The sequence below is a fragment of the Papio anubis genome, chromosome 8, assembly GCF_008728515.1.
Source record: "Papio anubis isolate 15944 chromosome 8, Panubis1.0, whole genome shotgun sequence".
Classification (NCBI taxonomy): Eukaryota; Metazoa; Chordata; class Mammalia; order Primates; family Cercopithecidae; genus Papio; species Papio anubis.
This window is the reverse complement of record NC_044983.1, coordinates 13,732,157-13,758,719: the sequence shown is the minus strand read 5'-3', so window position 1 is coordinate 13,758,719 and position 26,563 is coordinate 13,732,157. Positions and strand designations below refer to the sequence as shown.

Below are 26,563 nucleotides of genomic sequence, written 5' to 3'. Positions count from 1 at the left end.
AAGCTGGTTCATGAACAGCTGCCCAGGAAACTGGGACGCACAAGTCAGAGTTAGAAAGAAAATGAAGAAAGCAGGTAAACTGGCTGAGCGTGGTGGCTCATACCTGTAATTCCAGCACTTTGGGAGAGTGAGGCAAGAGGATCACTTGAGCCCAGGGGTGAGACCAGCTGGGCTAACATGGCAAAACCCTGTCTGTATAAAAAAAAAACAAAAATTTGTTGGGCATGGTGGCGTGCACCCGTAGTCCCAGCTACTCAGGAGGCTGAGGCAGGAGAATGACTTGAGCCCAGGAAGTGAAGGTTGCAGTGAGCCAAGATCATGTCACTGCACTCCAGCCTGAACATCTCCTAAGGGCAGGGGGAGGGGAAGGAAGGGGGGAGAGGCAGAGACAGAGAAAGAGAGAGAAACAGAGAGAAAGAGGAGGGAGAGAGAGGAGGGAGATGGAGGAGGGAGAGAGAGAGAGGTGGGGGGAGAGGTGGGGGGAGAGGGGGAGAGGGGGAGAAGGAGAGGGAGAGAATGAGAATATAAAAAGTCTTTCTTTGGCTAAAAAATATTTAACCAACTAAGATATTCACAAACAGGAGTATCTACCCAAGAACCTTCTATGCTCTTAAGACCTACCACTGTTATGTTTAAAGTACCTTGCCTAGAACTTTATCATAATAGTTGGGAATGGAGGCTTGTAAACTGTAATACTCAAGTTGCAGACGTATCTTCAGCACCTGTGCAACCTTGAGCAAGTCCATTGCTTTGGGCCTCAGTTTCCTATCTAAAACATTAGGATAATACTGGTATCAATCTTCCTAAACTGCAGGGGTTTTAAGTAGGTTAATCCATGTAGAGTACTTAAAAATTGCACACAATACACAACACATGCTCAATAAATATTATTATTATTCCAAAGCCCTCCACAATTTGCTCCCATACTCCTAAATGGCTCCATGTGCTAGCACGCCTTAACTGGCACTGCACTCTCCATTCAGGCCACTCTTCCTCCTTCCCCCTGCATCCATGATGGTAATGCCTGCATCCACATCTTGTTAATGCTATGTCAACCCAGTCAATCTTCTACTAAAACAGGGTTAACTCATGGCCCATAGATGGTTCTCCACAGAACCCTTCCAGTTTGTTTTATTTATTTAACAATTACTTACTGGAGTACTACTGTACACCAGACACTAGAGATGTAAGAATTAAGTAAAATCAAGAGGCTTCCCATCGTCAGCTAGAAATCTTGAATAAGTAGCATGTGCCCTGACATTTAAAAAAGATTCATTTATTCACTCAAGATACTATATATTTAAGAACTGATTTAGAAGCAGAGAATACAGCGATGAACAAAAATATAAGGTAGAAAACTGTCATCAAGAAGCTTACATTCTACATGGAGGAAAAGAGACAACAGCAGTAGCAATACTAGTTATGGTATGTCACAAGTTTAAAAAATCATCTTAATACATGATTTATTCAAGATGCCAGGAAATGGTTTAATAAAACAAAACCAGGTTCAAACCTGGAATAACATGCAGAATCATTTGAAGTAGTGACAAATGTATTTATTCATACAGCTCTGGCACTTTTCATAAGAAACAACAAAACAGTAAGTAACATGCACTTCTAAAATGCAAAAGAGCCTAGGTTTCAGTTTATCAAAATTCTTATAACTGATGCATCCTTTTTTGGTTGTAACAACTGACATGTCACCATTTCACTACTTTCAGCAATCTGGAAGTTTTAGTTTTGCAATTAATCTGACTAAAATATTTTTATTTAACTATATTCATACAAAAAAGGCATGATTCATAGTTATAGCTAGATTAATTTTCACAAAACAAACACATCCTTGCAACTAGCTTTGAAATCAAGCAAAGGAACACTATCAGAAAGACAGGAGCTCTCCTGTGTCTCTTCCTAATCATCATCTACATAACCTGCCCAAGGTAAGGAACATTTTCTTGAAAATTCTGTATCACAGAGTACGTAGGTACTCAGCTTTAATAAATATAACCAAATACATTTCTCAGGAGGTTGAATGAAATTTATATTCCACATAGCGGTACATGAGAGATCCAGTTGATATCCATCTTCACCAATTATTGGTATTAGCTGTGTACCTCTGTGTGTTTATTCTAGTTTTTCTGGTAGAGGCATGATAGTGTCACATTGTCATTTTATTTGCATTTCCCTGATTAATAAGGTTGAATACCTTTTCACATGTTTATTGAAATTTGGACATTTTTGTAAAGTACCCAGCACACCATTTACCTCTTTTAAAACTTGGTTGTCTTTTTCTTCTTGTTTTGTCAAGCTTTTTATATTTCTTGACACAAGTTCTTTGTTAAATGTATACATGGCAAATAGTCCTCACCAAAACATGAGGCTTGTCTTTCTTTTCATCTTATTAATCGTGTTTTTGACAAACAGAAGTTCTTAATTTTAATGTAGTTCAGTTTATCAATTACTGCTTCTATTATGGTTACCACTTCTTATGTTCTAAGAAATCTTTGCCCCCCCACCAATTATGGAGATACATATCCATACTTTCTTCTAAAACTGCTAAATGTTCACATTTTACTTTTAGATTCATGATTCCTCTTGTGTATGGTGGGAAGTAAAAGTTGAAATTCATCTTTTTCCCATATGGATATCCAGTTGGCCCAGCAATATTTATCAAAAGTGCTATACTTACTCATTGCACTGTAAGGCCACTTTCGTTACAAATCAAGTGATTTTATAGTGTGAGTATGTTTCTGGACTATAGATTCTGTTCCAGATGGCTTTTTGTGAAATAAATACCATAAGGCTTAAATATTAAAGATCTATAATAATTGTTGATACCCGTAAGTGTAAGTTCTCCAGCATTATTCTTCTTTAATATTGTCTAAACTACTCTATTCATTACCCGCTGCTAAAATCTCATTGTCAATTTCCACACCAAAAAATCTGCAGAAATTCTGCTCAAGATCAAGTTGGGTATCTTTACAATGTTTAGTCTACCAATCCATTAACAGATTAACCTGCCATTTAAGTTTTTAAAAAATTTATTTGAATAAATTTTTCAGTTTTCAGTGTGCATATCTTTTATTAGATTGATTTAAGATTTTTTTTGATGCTATGACAAAAGATTTTTTAAAAACTTCTTTTATGATTCATTATATGAATTATGATTTACTATGTATTCATTAATCTTACTGAATTTATGAATTAGATCTAATTTTTTTTCTATGTACAAAATCAAATCATCTGCGAACAAGGGCAATTTTATTTTTACTGAGATGTGTGTAGGTTTTTTGTTTTGGTCTCAATGCACTGCTCAGGGTCCCAGTAAAATACTCAAGAACAGGCATCTTGTATTATTCCTTATCTCAGGAATTTCAATAAGTTGCCAAATACGACATTTACTGTATTTTTTTTAAGTCAAAATAAGGAAATTTCCTTCTATTTTGCTTTTTCTCTTATTCCCACATAAGCACTGAACCTATTAAGTGCTGATATGCATATATCAAAGATGATATTTTTTTCTGTTTAACTATTAGCATAGAGAACTACACTGATAATTTTCATATAGTAAACCATCCTTGTATTAGTGAAATAACTTGACAACGTACTACCATTCTTATTTATTACTGTCTGTAATTTCTTTGTTTAGAATAAATGCATCTATATCCATGAGAAAGACTTGCCTATCAGTTTTCTATTTGTATATGTCCCCGTCAGATTTTAGAATCAAAGTTAGTCTCGCTTCAGAGAATAGAGGCATTTCCTCTTTATTTTATTCACAGAAAAGTTTACCTAAGATTAGTATTATTTCTTCTCAATTGTTTAGAAGAGTCATCATGGAATGAAAGTTTTAGCAATGGATTCAACTGCTTTAGCAATGGATTCAACTGTTTCAACAATGGATTTGACCCATACTGGAGTACGCAGACTTTCTCATTCTTCTCGTGTTGGTTTTGTTTACTGGTTTAAAGTTCAACTTCCTTGACATTGTCAACCTTAATAGTGATGTGTAATCACCCTAATCTAATTGGGGAATGTACTGAGCCATGGCTGGATTATGGCCCCAACAAAGTTCTGTCTACATTTGATCTCAGCCACTAAAGGTTTTCCAGCAAGAGACCAGTGGGTCCCAAACTGTAATTTCTAATTCACAAGACTTTCTACTTGGGCATTTTATCCATTTACCACCAGCACACATTCCGAGACTTGAGACTTGTGAAGTTTCTACCAAAAACTCAGCTTATTTTTTTGCTTCTCCACAGAATCAGACACTCTGGTATCTAGTTTCATACAGCCTCAGAAATGGTTCTTTTTGAACTCTGGCTTCAGGACAAATGTGACTCTAGACAATAATCCTGAAAAGAGCAAGAATAAAACAGCTACTCAGATATTTGTTGCAGTTAATTCAAAGAACACCTTCAAAGGTAGTGCTTTTGGAAGTATTTTGTTTTGTACAGTTGGGTTTTCTTTGAGAGTCACAAATACCACCACCTTGGGACACCAAGATTTTGGACATATGTTCATCAAAGCATTTGTATGTTACTGATGTACATATCTGATTGACCTTCCCCACTACACATGTAAGGTCCCTGTGGGCAGGGCTCATGTGCTAGTCTTTTTAACTTGTCTTATCTTTGTATCTCCACATGGTTCTTCACAGATTTTGATACATCGTAGCTTTCAAACTCTTGTTGAATGGTCAATAAATGAATAAACATGAAAAACATAGAAAAGGTAAATGCACTGAAACAAAGAATCACTATTCTAAGACTGATCAATATGTGAATATATAAGATTTCTAGAAAATAAATGTACTAGTCCCAGCCATGACCTACAATGCTCTAAGTAACAGTGAAAAAAACAACCATGTTTTATAACGTCCTTAAACCTATTTATTCACGTAACTTTCACTCACTCAACGAATAATTAACACTTTCTACATGCGAGGTACAATTCAAAATGCTGTGGCTCCATGTGCAAAACAGATACCAATCCTTACACCTCACTGTAGTCGGAGAACACTTACTTTCATGTAAGTCGGAGAACACTACATTTATATAACAGGCAAGCATTCAATAAACACAACTGAACACAACCATGTGTTATCTTTCTCACATCTAGAGGTTTCCACAGCCCTGTGGTGAGCTGAGAACACCACCGGCTCAAGGCACCCACCTTTAAGCGTCTATTGTCCTTGTTTTTCAAAACAAACTGCTCAGATCCCACAGTTCTCCAAAGGCTCAAGATGTTCACACTCACTTCAACTACAGCAACTTTGCTTTTAACTATTCTATACAGTGAACTTTCATAAGCGATTTGGTTTGGGGAAAACATTTCACATTGTATTTTAAAAAGAAAAATAATCATTATATGCTTTCAACACGTTGAGTTCATAATTATTTCACAGATTTCCACTATGCAGTTGATATAGCTTTACAAATCAAAAGTTTGCATTTTCTTCTGCAAAATACAAAATTTAAATAAGACCCCGAGCTAATCTGAAGGTATCTTCATCAGCTGAATATTAAAATAAGCTGCTAGTGAAAGTGAAATTTTTAATGCTAACTATGCAGAAAATATGTAATATCCTATACACATTTTATACAATCCTTTGTGTATTCCATGTTTTTAAAAATATAAAAATGTTTTTAATTTAATGACATTATTTAATAAACAGGTGGTATAAATCAGCAGAGTAACAGCAGACATGCAAATCAGTGAATTTACACACTATGCATTTCTACTGTTCACAAGTGAATTATTTACTGTTGATTTTTTATAACTTGGTTTCAGTGTTAAACAGAAATACTACCATTATTTCTTTCATTTAAACTCAATCGATATACTGCATTCATTACAGAAAAAAAAAAAAAAAAGGGAAAGGTGGGAAGTATCTTTACAGTCATTTCAGCAACAGCAACAAAAAAAAAAGCTTAAGTCTTTAATTCCATGGAAAGGAAATTATGCATTGAGGATAACAATTTCAACAAGTATTTATAACCCCTATTGAGTTGGATTAAGGAGATGAGCCGTGCACGAAGTGTAGTAGATCCATGCATGGAACTTCGCAGTGAGGCTTATTCAATTGTGACTTTATATTAAGATAAGCAAAGACTCAGCCAACAACATTCAAATGCTAAAATCTATCCATATATGAGTAATTTTAAAATGTACTTTGAGTTACTGAGGCCAATGCTTCCTCTTACTACAGAAAATTAAGAATTAGATATATTAAGTATATCCTAAAAATATACGAATTCATTTTATTTTCTGTTTTCCTAACTCTACACAAATGGCTACACATAGAAATACCTCTTTGCAAAAACCATACCCAACTCCAAATGGCCAATTGCCATAGTCGCCTGATGAGCAAAACTGTCTGGGGCCATCCAAAAACAACATTACTTTATTGAAAAAAATATTATCAGAAATTATTTGCTTCTCATTTTTAAAGAGAACAAAATAAAGATCATATGTATATAATAAAAGTTATGTAATTTTATTCAAATAAATTTGGATGAAAAAAGACCCTTTTCTATCCCCATCTGAACTCAAAGTCATCTGTAGCTTTGAATGGTCACAAGAAATAAATTTCTACTGATAAATCACAATGAGTACATGCCAAAGTATCTTTCATGAATGTAAATATTGTATAATGCTGCATAGTAATCTCCAATGCTAAAGATTTCAAAAAAATTAATTAAAATGACATAATTTATTTGGGGCAGCAGAAACATGAGGGTATATGAATCATCCTACAATACACAGTATTAAAAGGTAGAAAACAGCTTCTATCCTACGGTGATTTACTGTGATAATAAGGTCGTGTTATTAGATTATTTTAATGATGCTTTATCTTTCATGCTTTTAGAAGCACATCCTTAGGATATTTTCCTGGGTTCAAAATGAATGTTACTACTTATCCTACTAATATTTTCTGGCTTAAAATGACAGTAACCTATGAAGACCTTTAGGTTGCCATGAAGATCTTCATCATGGGCTACAAAACATACTATTTTAACTCATTTTGGTTCCAAGTCAATATTGTTTTCCCAAGACCATAAACTACGTATCTATGCTACAATCTCTGAAATTATGTACTAGTATATTTCAATATTTTACTCAATAATTCTACCTTAAATTTATCATAAAGCCAGTAATGTATATGCTTATTGTCCATCATCCTCCATGTTTAGGGGGTGAGGGAAGGCAGAAGGGAGTGAAAGCAGAACCAATCAATGATACATATTCTGTTCCACAAACAATCATCAGGATCTATAAATAGTAGTTAATAAAAATTTTTCCCCCTTAGAAAGCATGAGACCAGGAAGATTTAGTTATGAATACCTGTAGCTCTTTTTTAAAACTCAGAACCAGGAAATTCTAACATATATGTATGTTTTAATATTTGCACATATTGCTTTGCAATATATTGCAATATACTGCAAATTTAATCTCATTGTTTAAATATATTGCAAAATAATATATTTGTACATATTACTTCCATATATTAATATTTACATATATTAATTTCCTATTTCAGAAAATTGCAACTTTTCTGTCTCCATCCTACACCCTAAAGCATATGATAACTTCCTCTCCCTCAGCATACACTTCATTCTTATCCTACCTTTAAGTCACATACAATAAAATAACACAGTAAAAAAAGAAAAAAATAATACCAGCCTTAGAATACAGTCTACCCAGGACTAAGTGTTCGTAATAGTAAATAATTTTCCTTGGAAGTACTTTTGTATAGGTTAAATGATTAAAAGACACCACTGCTAACTGTACCTAGACTTGTTCTTTACTAAAAAGTTAGCATGGGGCTAGAGATTCTGTAACAGACATTTCTCTCATTCATTTCCCTTCCTTTGTACACATTTTTTTTGTTGTTCTATGCAAGTTATCTACTCTTATATGGTTCATTACTGTTTTATTTTAAGAGCAGTCCTTTTACTGTCCAGTCAAAGGCTTTCATCAGAGTTTGTATAAGTGAGATGACAATATTTTGGCAAATTTAAAAATATATATATTTTTTCCTTACTTTCAAGGAAAAATGAGATATTAGTTATTTTAAATAGGCAAATGTTTGAGAATCTGAATGAATAGGGCAGCATTTTGGACAGTCTCTTAACTTTCTAAGGAAACCTCAAAAGTAGGATAAGAAAAATTGCATATGAACAAATTCAGTTTTTCAATTTATAAGCAACAATCAACTTTGGTGGTGATGGTAATGGTGGTGGTATCAGGCAGAAATGGTAAAGAAGACCCAAATTACATATTTATATATACATATATGTAATATAAATTATATAATATAAATTATATACATAAAATATATAATGTAATTTATATATTATATATTTAATCTCATTGTTTAAATAATTTAAAGAGTTGCCAAAGACTATCAAACAGAAGTATTTCTGTATTAATGAGAAAAACTGGAAGAGATGCAGAAAAGTATTACAAAAGTTGTTTAACATTATATTATCAGGGTAGTGTTTTAAAACACATTGTTTGAAAACATGTCTGTTCTCTGCAGCCTGTTATTGACTTCTAAAAGGCTGTGACTGGGGAGCAGGCATACCTGCCAAGATATCTTGGAATTTATCTTCTTCCATGCCAAGTTAATTCACTTTCCAAGATTCACAGTAAAACAGCAAAATAATAATAATAAAAAATATGTATAACATAGCAGAGGTTTTCAAGAAAATTGATCAACTGAAGTATTTAACATCTATATATCGTATAAATGTTCCTCTGTGAATTTATTTGCAGTCATAATGGCTCGTTGTATCTACTGAGTAGAATGACCAACATATAAGATACATGTCCAGATTTAAAGAAGCCCAGCTTCGTGTAAACAATACAGAACTTGCAATCAGATGAGTAAGATCAAATCCCAGTTCAATCGCTTTCTAGCTATGTAAGCTTTTGCAAGTTGAGATTACTGAATCTTTGTTTCCTTTCTTATAAATGAGGCCAATATAAATTCCTCTGCGCAGTTATGAAGCATACCCCAAAGAAGAAAGAGATCCGTAAAGAGTAATGTCAATTATTACTAGCTTACAATGCAATAGCTCTGGGCCTCTTCTTGAGGAATAAGAATAATGTAAGTATGTTAATGTTATTTGAATGTAATTCACAGATGAGACTATATCAATTTTTGGTAGACTAAAGCAGTAACAAGATTTGATGTGACATTAACTCTTAAATACCAAAGAAGTTTTAATTTTCCAGCGAGACAGTGAGAGTACTGCATTTTTACCAAGAAACCTGGGAGGCTTTACTGAGTGAAGCAACTTGAAAACTAGCATGGAAAAAAGCCAAAACATTTTTTAATTTAATGACTAAGGTAATTAAGGTCACCTGTAGTGTCCAATAACTTTAAATACAGTACAATTAATTAATCCATTTTAACTCATTCATCAAAAATGAGAAAACAACATTAAGAAATTTTCCTTAAAAAAAATCTTATCTTCCTTGCTCTTAAAAGGCCAAACATCTAATTTGTATTTTGACTATCTACTAGAAAGCCACAGAGGTTCTGTCTGAATTTCTAAGCTCTAGGTATTACTGCAGAAAATGAAATTGCTTCAAGGTGACTCTTGCCTGGGCGGCTTCTCAGTCTGTCCTATCACTTCCAACTTAGTCATCAAGACCCCTAATTTTTTAGTAAAAATAAAATAGGAACGATGAAGGGCTACTGCCAGAAAGCAAAAGAAACAAACTGACAATTAGCTGTAAAAAATCTATTATGTTATTATAGATATAATACATTGTATGTAGTCATAATACATTATATCTTTAATATAATAACATTTTTATTATTATATTACAGATAATACTTATCTATAATAGACATACATTGACATAATATATAACGTATTTATCTACATATATGTATCTAGTCTCAATTTCAACATTCTTTTCATAAATATTTCATACATTTTCTGTTAGATTTATTTTTAAGTACCTTACATTTTTCCTTCCTATTGTGAAAGAGATTTTATTTTCAATTATACCCGAACTGTTTTGTGTATAAAATCCTAATGATTTTTGTCTAGTGGCTATGAGCTGGGAACTGCTGAACTCTAATGTCATCTCTGCCCCCTCCTACCTTGCCATCACTGCTGTAGCCCCACACAACTGTAGTTCTCCGAATATCCCAGGCTTCACTTACGTTGAACACTTGGCCTTAACGACTTTAGAATTTCATTTTGTTCTACAGAATTCAGCTCTTGTCACAGTCTGGGAAGCCTGTCATGATTCCCTTTACTCTAGGTTAGGTTTCTTTCCTGTGTGTTCCTACAATACTTTGTTACTTACTGCCATGATAGCACACATAATCTTATACTCCATTTGCTGATTACTCTGTATCCCCAGAATGCATTTCTCATACGCAGAGTGTATTTCTCAACTTTATATCCCCAGTATCTAACAAATATCAGTCACATAGAAGATACACAAGAAACAATTGTCAGAAAAGGAACAGCTGAATAAGAAATTCAGAAATAGCTGAATTTCCAAACCACTTGCAAATTACTCTGAGCTATTAATACTGATCAAGTCTTACCATATCTCTAGATGTATTCAACACGTATTTATTTAGCACTTGTGCAAAACACAGAGGGACAGTACATTTTAGCAGTGAAAAGTTGAAGGAAGATAGCATAGTTTTGGCTGACAGAAAACTCAAACTACATTATCCAAGTTCTAAAAAGTTACTTCTCTTTCAGACTTGAGTTCTATTATAGTTATAATCTGGCTCATTATGTTAATATTATACAACTTATACTATTATACAAAGAATAGGAAACAAACAAAAAAAAAGCACAATGTATTAACATACCAGAGACACCATGGCCCAACCAGTCTTGTTATAGATGAACTCCAAGTTGTTCCTTCTCAAATAAAGCAAACCTCCAACAAGTGACACTAACAGGGCCAAAGCAATGGTACCAGAGTAGTTGGGTGGTCTGAAAACCCGAATCTGCAAAAATGCAATGGAAATTTTAAAAGTGAAAGTTAAATAAAATTCTTCTCTTGATCATATTCCAGTCCTCGTGACTTTCAACACAGAGAACTCAGAAACATGCCATCCAAATTTTCACATGTGGCACTAGCACTACTTACATTCTGAGTCGAAGATATATGCCTTAAAACATAATGGCTATGTAAAATGACTTTGCACTTCCCTGCTGACTAACAATGCTGAGCATCTTTTCATGTACTTATTGGCTATTTGTATCTTTTCCATGAAGAAATTCCCATTCAGATCCTTTGCCCATTTTTAATTGGGTTTTCTCTTTTTAAGTTGTAAGAGTCATTCATATATATAATGCATAGAGATAGACACACCAGCTATAAGTATTTTATAGAAAAATTATTTGCAAATATTTTCCCCCATTCTGTGGGCTACTTTTTTGATGGTATCCTTTAAAACATGAAGACTATCTTTAGAAATAGATCTAATTGGTCTGAACTCATGACTTCTAATGTGTATACCTATCTTGGTTCCAATAACATTCCCTACTAAAAGAAAGCAGGACTCCTACAAGAGATGACTAATTGAGTGCTGGGCAAAATAGATAGGTAGATACAAAATGAGCCTGGAATAAATTGTTATGTCATAAAATAAGAAAACACTTAAAAGAAAAATGATGGAAAGATGTCATAAGAGCATAGGGGCCAGCAACAAGAGGCTCTCACTAGTCAAATCTACAACAATTTTAGTACCAAAATAGTTCAGAATAGCAGTAAATTACAAACCACCAGAGGAAAAACATGTCTTGTATTCTTTTACAAGACATCAGTTAGGTGCAGCCAGGACAGGAGACATAGGAGATCAGATGAAAACAAGGTTGATTATACTCACAGGTCTCCTGGAAACAAGAGGCATGCTACGCCATACAGGGTCACATGGGAGAGACACCAGAGTGGTCAGGTGGCAGAAGATACAAGTGAAGGGAAGTTAAGCCACTCTCGTTTTTGGAGTTTGCATAGGAAAGGCAAGGCAGGGCAGAGTAAACACTTTAGGATTGACTAGTTTAAATAATTTTGGTGGGCTGTGGGCTATAGGAGTGGTCTCTAGTTGTCTGGTACCTGGCCCTGAGATGATTAAGGCAGAGGAATATTGTCTCCTAGGGTGTACGGACCAGAGACAGGAAGTGTGGCTATGGACTGGTTAGTAGTATATCAAAGACTTATTCCTGGCTGGGCTTGTTATCTTTAGGAACTGGCTAGCCCCAAGAGAGGTACACTCTCCCCAGCTGGAAAGATTTTTTAGAATGTCAAATCCAAAATACTCAGAAAACACAATTCATAAGTTCATACCAATGACAGATAATTAGAGGATGGATGGATGGATGGATGGATGGATGGATGGATGGAGTGGGACTCTTACAGTAGAATGCTGAGGGCCAAATACAAATATGAAGAAAGACCTAGAATTGGAATCATCATTTTGTAACCATAATGGTAAAAACTGTGTCAGGCAAGAATCATCGATGTATGCTAAATCTAAAAGAAAATTTTGAAGGAAGAGGATATCTGCATGATATTAAGGTATTTCCACATAGCTTATTATTACCAAGAAAAACAGTAATTATACCATGAAAAAATGGGAAACATCTTGATATTTGAAATTCATATCACCAGTGAAGGACAGATGGACATTACGTGCTTATTGAGGTGATTAAAACAAAACAGGACCTATATAGTATTATACTCAAGGCTGCATGAGCAGAAGTCAATCATGAACAAACATGAGGCAGAACAAATAAGGATCACTCTATTTAAAAAGTAGCAAAGGACTATATTCTTCAAAGTGTCAATGTTTTTTTTTTTTTTTTTTTTTTTTGAGACGGAGTCTCGCTCTGTCGCCCAGGCTGGAGTGCAGTGGCCGGATCTCAGCTCACTGCAAGCTCCGCCTCCCCGGTTTACACCATTCTCCTGCCTCAGCCTCCCGAGTAGCTGGCACCACAGACGCCGCCACCTCGCCCGCCTAGTTTTTTGTATTTTTTAGTAGAGACGGGGTTTCACTGTGTTAGCCAGGATGGTCTCGATCTCCTGACCTCGTGATCCACCCGTCTCGGCCTCCCAAAGTGCTGGGATTACAGGCTCGAGCCACCACGCCCGGCCAAAGTGTCAATGTTTTTAAAGAGAAAAGATAGGCTATAGAAATATTCCAGATTAAAAGAAGCTTAAAAGACATGACAATTAAACAAAATATCTCACTGTAGATCAAATCTTGTACTGAAGGGCGAAAATGTAAAGGATATTACTAGGTCGCTTGACAAAATTGTAATATGGGTAGTGGTAGCTCAAATAAAAGTAATATGTAAATGTAAACCTATGAAGTTGATAACTGCTTTGCTTATTTCTTTCAAAATGCGATTCACCCTTATTTTTTTCAGAAAGAAAAAACTGTATATGTGTCTGCATGTGTGCAGAGGTAAAGAGACAATGGGGGTAGCAGGGATAATGACAATCACAAAGCAGATGGAATAAAATGTTATCAATCACTGAACCTAAATAAAGGATATACATTGGCATTATTTGTACTGTTTTCATTTCTAAAACATTTTAGAAATTATTTCCACATATAGTTTTTTGGGCTTTTTTTTTTTTTTTTTTTAAAGTTTATCGACTAAATGTGTAAGTCTGCTAGGGAGACAGGTTTGAATAATTTCTGATTAAAATTTAGTATTTCTTATAAGGAAACAATAGTACCCTTTCAATATTACTCTTAATGTCTTACACCAACTAAATGATACATTACATAACAAAATATTTGCCAAATCATTAAAAAAATGACAAGAATTAGGAAATAAGTTTACTCACCAAAATGTCATTAAAACCACTGATATAATTTTACAATGACTCTGGTACCATATGGGCGATTACCACCTTGACTCAGAATAAATGTGTTTCTACCTTATAGTAAAAATTAATGCTTCTGTATTACTGCCTGCATGAACATACTTTTAAAATAACTGGCTCCAATTGTTTACTGTCAAAAACAGTTGTGAGAGTAGGGAAAACATGGTCATAAAATCTCCAAGTAAGTATCAACTATCATCAACATTTAGCTTCATTTCCTTCCATAATAAATTGTATATGTCTATCTATACTCATATTTACCCTTTACAACAAACTAATAGATCATACCATTAACTAATACTATTTTTCTAACCTACTTGGAAGCTTTTTACACCTTAAGCTTCATTCTAGGTAAAATATTCTTGTAAATCATTTTTTGGCTATGCCATAGTATATTTACTTATTCTTATTTTTAGACATTTGATTCATATCCAATTTTTCCCAATAAAATGAGTATTATTTTCAAAATTTCTATGGATAAAAATTTAAATCATCCTTGATAGCATCCTTAGGTTAAATTCGTAGAGGTGGAATTGTTAAGCTATATTATATAAAGACATGACACATGCTATTAGTATGGTTACACCAATTTATAGTCTCAAAAGCAGTAAATCTGAGTAGATATTTTCCCATATAGCTTTAAGGTGGCTATTAACCTTTTCTCTTTGCCCAAAAGATAGATAAAAATTATATATCTTGCTTTTTAATTAGAATTTCCTTGATTACTACCACTGAAACGTTTCAAATATGTTTTTTAGCCTCTGAAATTACCTTGTGCTTAACTCTTGTACTTTTTAATGGCTTTTAAAAGATCAATGAACCATTATTTTAAAAACCATCTGAATACACCTAACAGTCCAAGTTCAACTTATCATTTGCAGTGATTGAACAGAGTTTTCTCTACGCAAGGAGAAATAACGATAGAGAAATTCAAAAATATTAGTGTAGCCTTATTAAAATGTTCCAAACAAACCAACCAACCAGCCGATTATTAAAACTGCGGGGAATAAAAACATACATGAACATCCGTTCTGTCAGCAATCCACTTTGCTAGTTGTTCAGCTGCAAATCCAATTCTTTGGAGGTCAAAAGTATCAGCTCTCTTGGGTCTGCCTTTTGGAGGAAAATGCATGAATGTAGGAGCAGAGTTCATGTTGAGCTGTAAAACATGAGGAAAAAAATACTAAATATAGTATCATCCCCACATTATAGATCATTAATCCAACATTTTATGCTTTTTCTGTAGAAATTTGGGGAAAACAGCATTTATTATGAAAATCCAAGTGGTTTTCCAGAGGTAAATTTCTGTTTTTATTTATCTTAATTCACTACTGGATGAAAAAGAACTTGTAAATTTGACTAAGTTATCTGAATCCTCACATTTAACATACATCATTCATACCATGCATTATATTCTCTATATTTTATAAGTCATTTCATTCTTTTTCCTTTCTTGAATTCTATAATTAGGGTAAAAAAAGTGTCTGAAAGTGCAAAGTAGAAATATAGCAATTTGGTATTACATGAATTATTTCACTTCCTAAGCAGTTATTTTTAAAAAGTACTGGAATTCGTTTTTAAAAAATAAGCATATTATGGAATTAATTTCCAACAAACTACAAGTAGATTGAATTCCCTATTACAAATGTAAAAGACTTTATTTTTTGTGTAATGATGATGACTATGAAAGAGAAACCAACATTTCTGCTCTAAACAAGTTAAATTTACCAGAGAATTAAGAAGAAATCCTCAATAACACTCTTCTTCCGCTCAACTTGTCTATTAACTCAACTGTCTTAAATTGGTTATATTTCAGAAATATTTTCTACAAGTAATTTCTATTCGAAAAGTATACTAAACAGAACACTACCCTAATATAAATGGTGCTTATTTAACAATATAATATCTAAAAACATGTATCAGGTTAATTTGCAGTAAGGAATAAACTACAAACATATATATACGAATAAAATTTCTGTTGCCCAGGAATTACCAAAAAAAGGTTTTATTTATTTAATTTTTTTTTTTTTTTTTTTTTTTGTTGAGACGGAGTCTGGCTCTGTCGCCCAGGCTGGAGTGCAGTGGCCAGATCTCAGCTCACTGCAAGCTCCGCCTCCCGGGTTCACGCCATTCTCCTGCCTCAGCCTCCCGAGTAGCTGGGACTACAGGCGCCCGCCACCTCGCCCGGCTAGTTTTTTGTATTTTTTTTAGTAGAGATGGGGTTTCACTGTGTTAGCCAGGATGGTCTCGATCTCCTGACCTCGTGATTTGCCTGTCTCGGCCTCCCAAAGTGCTGGGATTACAGGCTTGAGCCACCGCGCCCGGCCACCAAAAAAAGGTTTTAAAATGAAAGGCCAAGAGATTTTTCAGCCCTTGACTTGCAACATAGTTCAGTATTTTCTAATAATGAAAAACAAAAATCAATATATATATATTAGATCACAGTTGACATCAAGCAAACGATACAACAGTAAAAGCTTAGCTCCCCATAACAACGAAGTTTAATAACCAAGGATATAGTCAAGATCAAAACAGGTCTTGCCCTATAAATGAACTGTGGCTACAGCAGTCGTATTTACAAGACAGCTCCAAATCATTTTATAGAGCTTCACACAACTTAGCACAAACAAGCTGAATACCCAAAATAAATGGCTCTATATCAAAAATTTCTCATTTTTACTACTGCAAATGCAATCAAATTTCCATTACTTACCTCCATGTTATCTACATTAGTACTCTTCAAACACTACTGCTAAAGATTAATAGTTGGTCCATGTCTGCTATGGTTTGAATGTTTGTCCCTGCCAAAACTCATGTTGAAGTCTAATTGCCATTGTAGCAATATTAAGATGTGGGAACTTTAAAAGGTGATTAAGCTATGAGGGCTCCACTCTCATGGGTGGGATTAGTGCTACTGTAAAAGTGCAAGTTGAGCGTCCTCTTGACTCTGTCTCACACTTTCACCTCCTGCCATGTGATGATGCAGCAAGAAGTGCCTTGCAAGATGCTGGTAGTTAAATATTGGACTTTCAGCCTCTAGCACTATGGGAAATAAATTTCTGTTCATTACAATTATCCAGTCTCAGGTATTCCGTTATAATAGTCCAAAATGGACTAGGACAAACGCTGGTCTCAGAGGCACTGGATGCTGCTACAACAAATACCTGAATAGGTGAAAATGGTTTTGGAACCGGATAATGGGTAGAGACTGAAAGAATCTGGAGAAGCATACTAGAAAAAGCCTAGGTTGCTATAAATGGAGCACTAAGGGTGATTCTGGAGTGGGCTCAGAAGAAGAGGGAAGCTGCAGAGAAAGTCTACATCATCTCAGAGATTTAAGTGGTTACGATCAGAATGCTGGTAAGAAATATGGACAGTAAAAGACATTCTGATGAGGTCTCAGGTGGAAATGAGAAACAGGTATTGAAATCTGGAAAAAAAGACCATACTTGTTACAAACTGCAAAGAACTGAGCTGAAGTGTGTCTGTGTCCTAGGACTTTATGGAATGCAGAACTTAACAACAATGAAGGAGGATATTTGGCAGAAGAGATATCTAAGCAGCAAAACATTCTGGATGCAGTATGACTTATTTCAAATGCATATAAAATACAAAAAGACAAAAATGATTTAAAGACATACTTTATAATTAAAAGGGAAGCAAAACATAAAGATTTGGAAAACTCCCAGTCTGGGTATGTAAACAATAAAAAACATGTTCAGGAGAGAGTATCAAGAATGTGGCCTAGTACTATTTATAAGGAGATTAGCAGAAATGGAAAGGAAGCCAGGTATTACTCATCAAGACAATGGGACAAAGACCCTGAAGGCATTTCAGAGCTCTTCAGGGGAAGACCTAGGGTATCTACGGGGCCTCAAAGCTCACTGTTCAGAGCCACTTGGGGTGTCCACTCCCTGCATTCTAGTGTAGTTCTCCTCAGCTGCCCTCACCATGGATCAAGTAGGCCCAAGTGTTGCTCAACCCACTACTCTGGAGGGTGCAAGCCATGAGCCTTAGCAGCATCCATAAAGGGCTAGCTCTGCAGGTGCCCAGAATGTAAGAGCTGAGGAGGTATGTCTTCCTTCACCTAGATTTCAAAGGACTTTGCGGAGAGCCCAAGAGCCCTGGTAGAGACCTGTTGCAGAGGCAGAGCCATTGTAAAAAATCCCCCTTAGTGGATCTACGGCTGCAGGGCCTCTGCTGAAACCCCAAACTATAGAGCCAAGAGCATGCAACACCAGCCTGGGAGAACTGCTGTGTGGGCTTGGGCCTGGCAAAGCTATAGGGGTCGGGCTTCCCAAGGCCTTGAGGGCTCAACCTTTGCCCCAGTGTGCCCAGATGATGGCAGGTGGAATGAAAAAAAATTAATCTCCAGCTTTAAGATTTAATAGCGTTTTCCCAATCGGGTTTTGGGCCTATTTGGAGCCAGTTACCCCTTTTTTTTTTCTTGCCTATTTCTCCCTTTAGGAAGGGAATGTCTATTCGATTCCTGCTCTACCATTTTATTTTAGAAGTAGATAATTTGTTTGATTTCAGATACACAGCTGGAGGGGAATTTGCCTCAGGATGAATCATGTCCTGAGTCTCATCTGTATCCGATTTTGTTAAGACTTGGGACTTTGGAATTTTGAGTTGCTGCTAGAATGAGTTAAGACTTTTGACAGTATTGGGACAAAATCAATGTATTTTGAGTGTGAGAAACACATGAGTTTGGTGGGGCTAGGGGCAGAATATGATGGTTTGAATGTTGTTTACTCATTGTTTGAATGCAAAACATTCAAACCATCATATTCTGCCTCTGCCCTCCCCACAAACTCCTGTTGAATAAATTAGCCAGTCTAAGGTATTCTGTTGTAGCAGAACAAAAAGAACTAAGACAATGCTTAAGCAGTTAGCCCTTCCAAAGGGATTCCCAGGTCATCTTTTCATCGCTTCTTTCCTTTCTCTTCATTCCTTTACCACAACTTTTAATTATTTCTATAGAATTTAGATTTAACCAACTTATGCAAAAATAAGGTGGTTTTAGGAAGGGGGAACGCTACACACCAGTATTATTGCTAATGTTATGTAATAGTAATAAGAACTATTTAGCATATATTTATGCATCAGGCACAGAGCTAAACAGCTACATATATTAGTGTTAGCAGTGGTGAATCCGTAGGGGTCTGCAGCAACTTAATTCTTGCCTCCTCAAAGGAATCCGAGGGTTATAAAGCAGAGTGAGAGGCTGAGGCAAGTTTTAGAGCAAGAGTGAATGTTTACTTAAAAGTTTTGGTGCAGAAATAGAAAGAAGCGCACTTGGAAGAAGGTCAGGTGGGCAACTTCAAGACATCAAAGTGCACTGTTTGGCCTTTGACTTGGGGTTTCATACACTGACATAACCCCAGGGTTTGTCTCTTCTCCCTTGACTTTTCCTTTTGGGTGGGCTATGTGCCTGCACAGTGGCTTGCCAGCACTTGGGAGGGGCCGTATGCAGTGTGTTTACTGAAGTTGTGTGCATGCTCGTTTGAGGCATTTTTCCCTTACTAGTCGAGTGCTCCCAGAGGCAGGTCGTATAACAGTTAAACGCCACCATTTTGTCTCTTAGTGCGCATGCTTGAGCCTGCTTAAGTCCTAAGATCTCATCAAGAAGCGGCTGATCACCATCTTCAGGTGTTTTCTATCTACTGAGAGATTGCCTTTCCTAGCAGCCAGCTGCAACCAATTATTATTTTAGCAAGACAGTTAAACAATCACCTGATCATCAAATGATGGTCACCTGACATCCTGGGGTGAGGGACCCTCTGCTGCCCTGCTCATGTCTGCGTAGCTACCTACTCTAACGCTAACGTCTTATTTTCATCTTCCCAATAGTCTTATGAGAAAGGTAATATTATTTTCCCTCTCTTACAGATGAGTAGAGGCATATAAAAATAAAGTGATTTACCAAAGGTCATACAGCAATGAAGAAGTAAAGCTGGAAAATGAACTCAGGTTTTCTGACTCTAGACACTTCATTACCAGGATATCATAATACCTTCTGAACTCTACCTCCATTTAATGAAAACTTTTTTTTGAGATGGAGTCTTGCTGTGTCACCCAGCCTGGAGTGCAATGGCACGATCTTGGCTCACTGCAACCTCCACCTCCTGGGTTCAAGCCACTCTCCTGCCTCAACCTCCCCAATAGCTGGGATTACAGACATGCACCACCACACCTGGATAATTTTTGTATTTTTAGTAAAGACGGGGCTCTCACCATGTTTGCCAGGCTTTAACAATATTTTTTTCATAAACCTTTTTTAATAAGTTCATTAGAAGACTGATTTGAAAACACAAGCTCCTGCAATACAGTATAAACATCATACAGATTATAACATATAACATGCATATATAACATATATAAAAATATGTCTCTAATGTATATAGGGGCCGGGTGCGGTGGCTCACGCCTGTAATTCCAGCACTTTGGGAGGCTGAGGAGCCTATTATATATAAATTATATATAAAAATTATATCATATATAAATTATATATAAATTGTATCATACATAAATTATATATAAATTATATCATATAAAAATATGATTTAATAGTTGGAAAAAAATAAGGTCTGGAGATCGAGACTATCCTGGCTAACACAGTGAAACCCCGTCTCTATTAAATACACAAAAAATTAGCCGGGCATGGTGGCGGGCACCTGTAGTCCCAGCTACTCAGGAGGCTGAGGCAGCAGAATGGCATGAACCCGGGAGGCAGAGCTTGCAGTAAGCCGAGATCGCGCCACTGTACTCCAGCATGGGTGACAGAGCAAGACTCCATCTCAAAAATAAATAAGTAAATAAAAATAGTATGTCTCTAATGTATATAATAAGTGTTACATGGCCCTGTACATCAGCAGTCTATCTTACTCCACTCTCCCAGCAGTGGGCTTCCATGTAATGGACGTTCATTAAACTGAACAAAGCACACAGTTACCAGTTCCTTCTTTCTTCCCTGTGCTTCTCCCATTCCATACTTTGTTCATGTTTGTTTCTCTCATGGATACACAAGAGACATCTACAGAAACCATGTAAATACAAAATTATAAAGCTGAAAGTCCCCATCTTCCTCACTCCCCACATGAAAACTATCAGAAAATCCATACTAAGGCCTTATGTGGTAAAACTTCAGAGGTTCTTAAAAATTCATACAATTCAGTGCTTTTTCTTAATTAAAATACCCAATTCCCCAAGGCTACCCACAGCAGAGCACAACATAGACCTATTTCCTAGCTGAGCGCTCCTTCCAACACACCATGTTCATTAACCCACTGGCCTGTCATCAGACACCTAGCCTCAGCCATTCCTATGGGAATCACATATAATTGAAGCTACTTTCCCAGTAAGTCCCCAAAGAGCTAGAAATTACCAAGTTTCTGCACTTGTTATTAATATTATCTTCAGACACCACATTACTGCTGACAGTGCTTTAAAACATCAATTCAGAGACAGTACTTCAGCAAAATATGATTTAATAGTCAGTTGGAAAAAAATAAGCATTAAAAATATTTTAGTGCTTCTCAACTGAAGCAAAACATATACTTCTCTATTGTTGTAGATTAAAATTCCTCATAAAACTCATTAACTGCTATAACTTTTACTCATTTCTGCATTTTAAAATGAGAACTCTTGTTGCTAACCCAAGGGCTAGATTTTGGGAAAGACAAGGCAGTTCTATAGCAGGATTCCTGCTGAATCAAAATTAACCTGAGGAAATGTTACAATTAAAAACAACTGACTTCAACTCTTATAGGCCAAACTTTAGAATAATTATGTCTAAAGCAAACAAAAGAATTTAATGATTATATATAACCATTTATTTATATTATTATATACCAGCAGCCTACATTCAGTACTCAACACAAAGATAACAATATCCCATAAAGTTTTTTTTAAAAAAAATATGAATTAACTGCCAACATTTTAAAGAGAGAAATTTCATATAAAAATTATTATTTAGGTCTTTTCTTGAAAGAGATCTAGCTACATGTGGCCTACATACATGTGACCTACATTTCTTCTACAAAGCTGATGCTGGGCTGCACCTCTCCCACTGAGGTCAAGCACATCCCCTTTCCAATCTGCTGTAGTCCCCACCCACACCATACTGCTTCCTCAACAATGACACCAAGGATCAGATACATGGTGTTTTGGCAGTTTGGTTTCTTACAGTAGTTAAGAAATAAAAGTACTTTTAAAAAGCGAAAAATGAGTGTTTCTGTTAAGGATTTTTCAAAAGACATACCAATAAAGGCATTGTTTTAATAAAAGTAGGAGAAAGCATATTTGTAAAAGTAAATAAGATGTTTAATATGCTAAGTATGTACTTAGTATATTAGGTATCACAACAAAACAAAGATAACATAGTATCAACAAAAATAGCACAACAAAGATACAACGAAACTAAACTAACCCAACTCACTGTCTTCATTTAGTCCACAGGTCTAGTCATGGGCTTCAAGACCGTGCTCTAGCAGTCTTGTTGGACCTAGAAGACTGTTTGCCAATATGACAGAGAGGATTCAAGTATATACTGAATAGCACTTCTATCTGATGAGCTCTAAGGCCAATTATCCTGAGGTTCTATAGAGATCTATCATTTACATGAAATAATATTTGGTTCTTATAGTATTGTAATTATTCTTTATAAGGTTATTTGAAATTACATATTTATATGTTTTATTATGATACTATTATTATTATTAGCTTCCTAATCTGTAAGCTGCTCATAGAGGAGAACTATGTATGTTTTTCTTGCCAAATTTACTGCTCCTATAGAATAGGCACTATAGGAGCAAAACTATTTGCTGAAGGGATGAATATAAAGAAACAACCTAAAAAGGCAAAATAAATTTGGAGGAAATAAGTGAAGAATACTAACAGAAGAAGTGCTGAAGGCAAAAAGAGAGAATTTATTTTATTTAACTAGAAACTGGCAAGAACAAATGATCTGGATGCAAATAAGTATAAATGTTCACTAATGGTGATTTACAATTAGTAAGAGAGATTCTTCACAGAACTGCATGCTTTTCCATGACCTGGTAAGCATTATGCCAAAGAGTATCACATGTGAGAAAAATTAAATAGGCCAAGATACCCGAAAAGATTAACCCCGGGATGGCAGTAAGTTTTGGATTTTAAATGGATTGATCGCACAGTAAAAACATGTTAAAAAATAAATAATAAACTGCAGGGTAATAGCATGATTAAGGACTAGGGCTCTGGAAGCCAGACAGTTGAGTTCAAATTCTAGTTACACATTACACTAACTTGGTGACCTTGGACAAGCAACAGTCTCTTCACTCCTTATTTCCTCACCTATGAAATGGAGCCAGTAACAACACTTCTCTCACTGTGAAGCTAGATGAATACGTAAGAGGCCCTTAGAACGGTGCCTGGACATAAGCTCTCGATGTCAACAATGATGATGTTACAAGCATGACAACATTGATGATAATGAGAATTCCGGTCTCAAGTCCAACACCTTGCTCTAGCGAGAAGACTGGGTCAATACGCTGATTAGTTTGCTTGGGCTGCTATAACAGAAAATTCCAGAGTAGGTGACTTAAGAGAAATTTATTTTTCACAGTTCTGAAGACTCAAAGTCCAAGAGGAAAGTGCCAGCAGAGTTGGTTTTGGGTGAGGCTCCTCCTCCTGGCCTGTGGCCATCTTCTCACTGTGTTCTAACATGGCCCTTTTCTCTGTGCACATGCACTCCTGCTCCTGATTCCTCATCTCATATGGACACCAGTCCCTTTGGACTAGGGTTTCACCTTTATGATTTCATTTAACCTTAATTACTTCCTTCAAGGCCCTATCTTCAAATACAGTCACGCCAGAAGCTATGGCTTCAACTTATGAATTTGGGGGTATACAATTCAATCCATAACAGAGAGAAAATACTTGTAAATAAATATCTAACCCTCTATATGTAAAATTCTGCCCCATTGGAAAAAATAACAGTTAAGTAAAATTTGCAATGAATTTTATATAAAATGTCACAAATCTGTGCAAAATACTATCTATAATATACTACCACCTATAATTAAATGCCAAAATAAGACTAATGCATGTAAACTGCCACTGCATGCTGAAAAAACACATTTCCTGTATGATGCAAAAGTTAAAATGAATTTATCATAATGGCAAAGACCTGTACAATTATGAAAATCAGTTTAGCCATAATTATGTTAATCACATCACAAAATTTATTATAAATACTGTATTTATTAACGTATTGAATGAATTGTATTGTGTGTGTGTGTGTGTGTGTGTGTGTGTGTGTGTGTGTGTGTGAAAAAGTCTTGCTCTATCCCCCACAGGAATGCAGTGGCACAATCTCGGCTCACTGCAACCTCTCTGAGTTCAGGCGATGAATGAATTTTATTTTTATGTGCCAAACAAAAATGTATCGACCACAAACACCTATGTTAAATATATGAATAAGATATAACTCTTTTACCTGCTGAAAAACGTCTGTCCCCTCATCATAGTCCACCATACTGAAGAAGAGCTTGTTACAAAACGCAGATGAATAGCGCCAGGAGTTTGCCAGTATTTGATATTCTTCATTAGCTTGCCTGATAAGAACAATGGGTCATAGTAGAAACACATCAGTACTGAAGCATCTACAAAGCAGTTATTAAAACAGACAAGCCGAGGACAAGCACTGGCCAGTTTTTGTATAGACTGCAATCAAACCATAGTTTTTAAAATGTATTTTTTTTTAAAACGTATTCTGACATGAAAATTACATAAAATTCAAATTCTGATGTTCATACATACAGTTTTATTGCAACATAGCCACATTTATTCATTTACATATTGCTTATGTACTATAAGGGCAAAGTTGTAACAACAACATAGCAACTACATGTACCACAAAGCCTAGCCCTTGAAATAAAAATTTTGCCAACTCTTACTCTAGGGAATAAAAACATTTTGCAGCATTCCCTATACACATGTATCTACCAATAATGTTTAGTAAAATGCAAAGATCAATTTTTAAGAATATTTGCAACTTGGTTTAACAGAAAAACAAAATTCATAAGTAGTTTTAAAATTGAAAATAGCTATACTCCACCTTATTCATTCCATTTATCTAAAAATGCATTTACATTCAAACCAACAGGAAGCAAAGATTTCTCTTTGTAGCTAAACCAGCTGCCACAAACATTCCTTCTCTAAGATGATACTTGCTTCTATTTTGAACACATTTTTATTAGATATTTTCCTAATTTTCCAGATGATAAAACTTTATATTTAGATGTAGGAAGAGAACAGAAACAGAAAAGTGGCATTTATAGGAAGATGTAAATATGGTAATAGAAATAAAAGGCAACAAGTTAGTGCTAAAACATTTTTAAAAAATAAAATTGCTTCTTCAGTATGGTTGACTATTCTCTGGAGTTTATCTCCTTCCCCTCCTCAAAATGAAAGTAAATAAAAAGGTACCATCTAACAATAACAAAAGGACTTGGGGCAGAGTCAGCAGCAGAAAGATTTCCACAAACATCTGAAAAACAGAAAGCTGGTGAAAAGTTTTGAGAGGAAGTTAAACTCTCAAAGGAGATTACAGTGCAATAAGAAGCTAGAAAAACATTAGATTCAGAAGCAGCAGAGTCTGGAGATTTAAAAAAAAACAAGAAGCTAAAAACAGATGTTTTAATTAAACAACTTCATACTCAGTAGTAGACCAAACTTCTGCACCCTCCCCAACCAGTCCCAATGTTAGCCTTCACCCACTGCCCCCCCAAAAAATCATGTATTTGAGGAAAACCTTATGCGATTTCTTAAAAACTTCTCAAAACAAACAGACTCTAAAAGAACAATCGGAAAACCTTATGCGATTTCTTAAAAACTTCTCAAAACAAATGGACTCTAAAAGAACAATCAGAAAACATTATAAAGAAAGTGGAACTGTAACTAACATACTTAGAAAAATTCTGTCAAAAAAGATATTTGTCAAGAACTGTGCAGGGTCTGAGATTTTACCACATATATAATGCAAGCTAACAAGCTAGCCTGTTACTATTTCATGGATGCTTGCAGAAGACATAAGACTCCTGGGTCAGAGACAAGGGACTTTATTAGTTCATTTTCATTTGCATCAGTTCCCTATCCCCCAAGTCTCAAAGGGTAACACAAAGAGTTCTTCATGGACTCCTGTACATACAGGTGACTGTTACAGGGAAACACTGTGTTACAGAGAAACACTAGGTTTAAGGAAAGTACTGTTTTTATGGTAAGTGATAACAAGATGATGCTTTGTTCAGTGGGAGTCATCTTATTCTTTAAGGCTTGTCACTGCACACACAACCCCTAGAATCTGTCAGGCCTTTGTATTGTCGACATACCCAGTGAAACATGCAGACTGCTTTATTCAGCAGTATTCACAGAAGAAAAAATAAAAATAATAAATATATATATATATCATATAAAAAAGGAACAAAGATAGTAAAAGAGAGAGCATTTATGCAGATTTCAAATATGACTGCTCAAATAAAACACCAATATTAGACGACAGAGTCGAATAAAATTCACAGAACAAAAACAAAAACGACATATGAGGGAAGGAGAAAGACCTAGAGATATAATCCAATAAGTCCTTTTTCAAACCGGTGTCACAGAAATAGAAGAGAGATGAAACAGAGAAAAT

The 26,563-nt window shown here is 35.4% G+C and overlaps 1 protein-coding gene across 5 annotated transcripts in view; it reads right to left on the bottom strand.

The window, feature by feature from the left end:
- The window catches only part of TUSC3 (tumor suppressor candidate 3), a 207,297-nt gene that overhangs the window by 88,595 nt on the left and 92,139 nt on the right, over positions 1 to 26,563 (bottom strand). For all 5 annotated transcript variants that reach the window (XR_001905363.1, XM_003902455.3, XM_017961787.2 and 2 more), the window contains exons 3-5: positions 24,368 to 24,485; positions 14,906 to 15,046; positions 10,856 to 10,996 (exon numbers count right to left, since the gene is read on the bottom strand). Coding sequence is in view for 4 of the 5 variants with exons in the window: in XM_003902455.3 (XP_003902504.1) it covers positions 10,856 to 10,996; positions 14,906 to 15,046; positions 24,368 to 24,485 (400 nt within the window). In the remaining variant the exon portion in view is untranslated. The remainder of the gene's footprint in view (positions 1 to 10,855; positions 10,997 to 14,905; positions 15,047 to 24,367; positions 24,486 to 26,563) is intronic.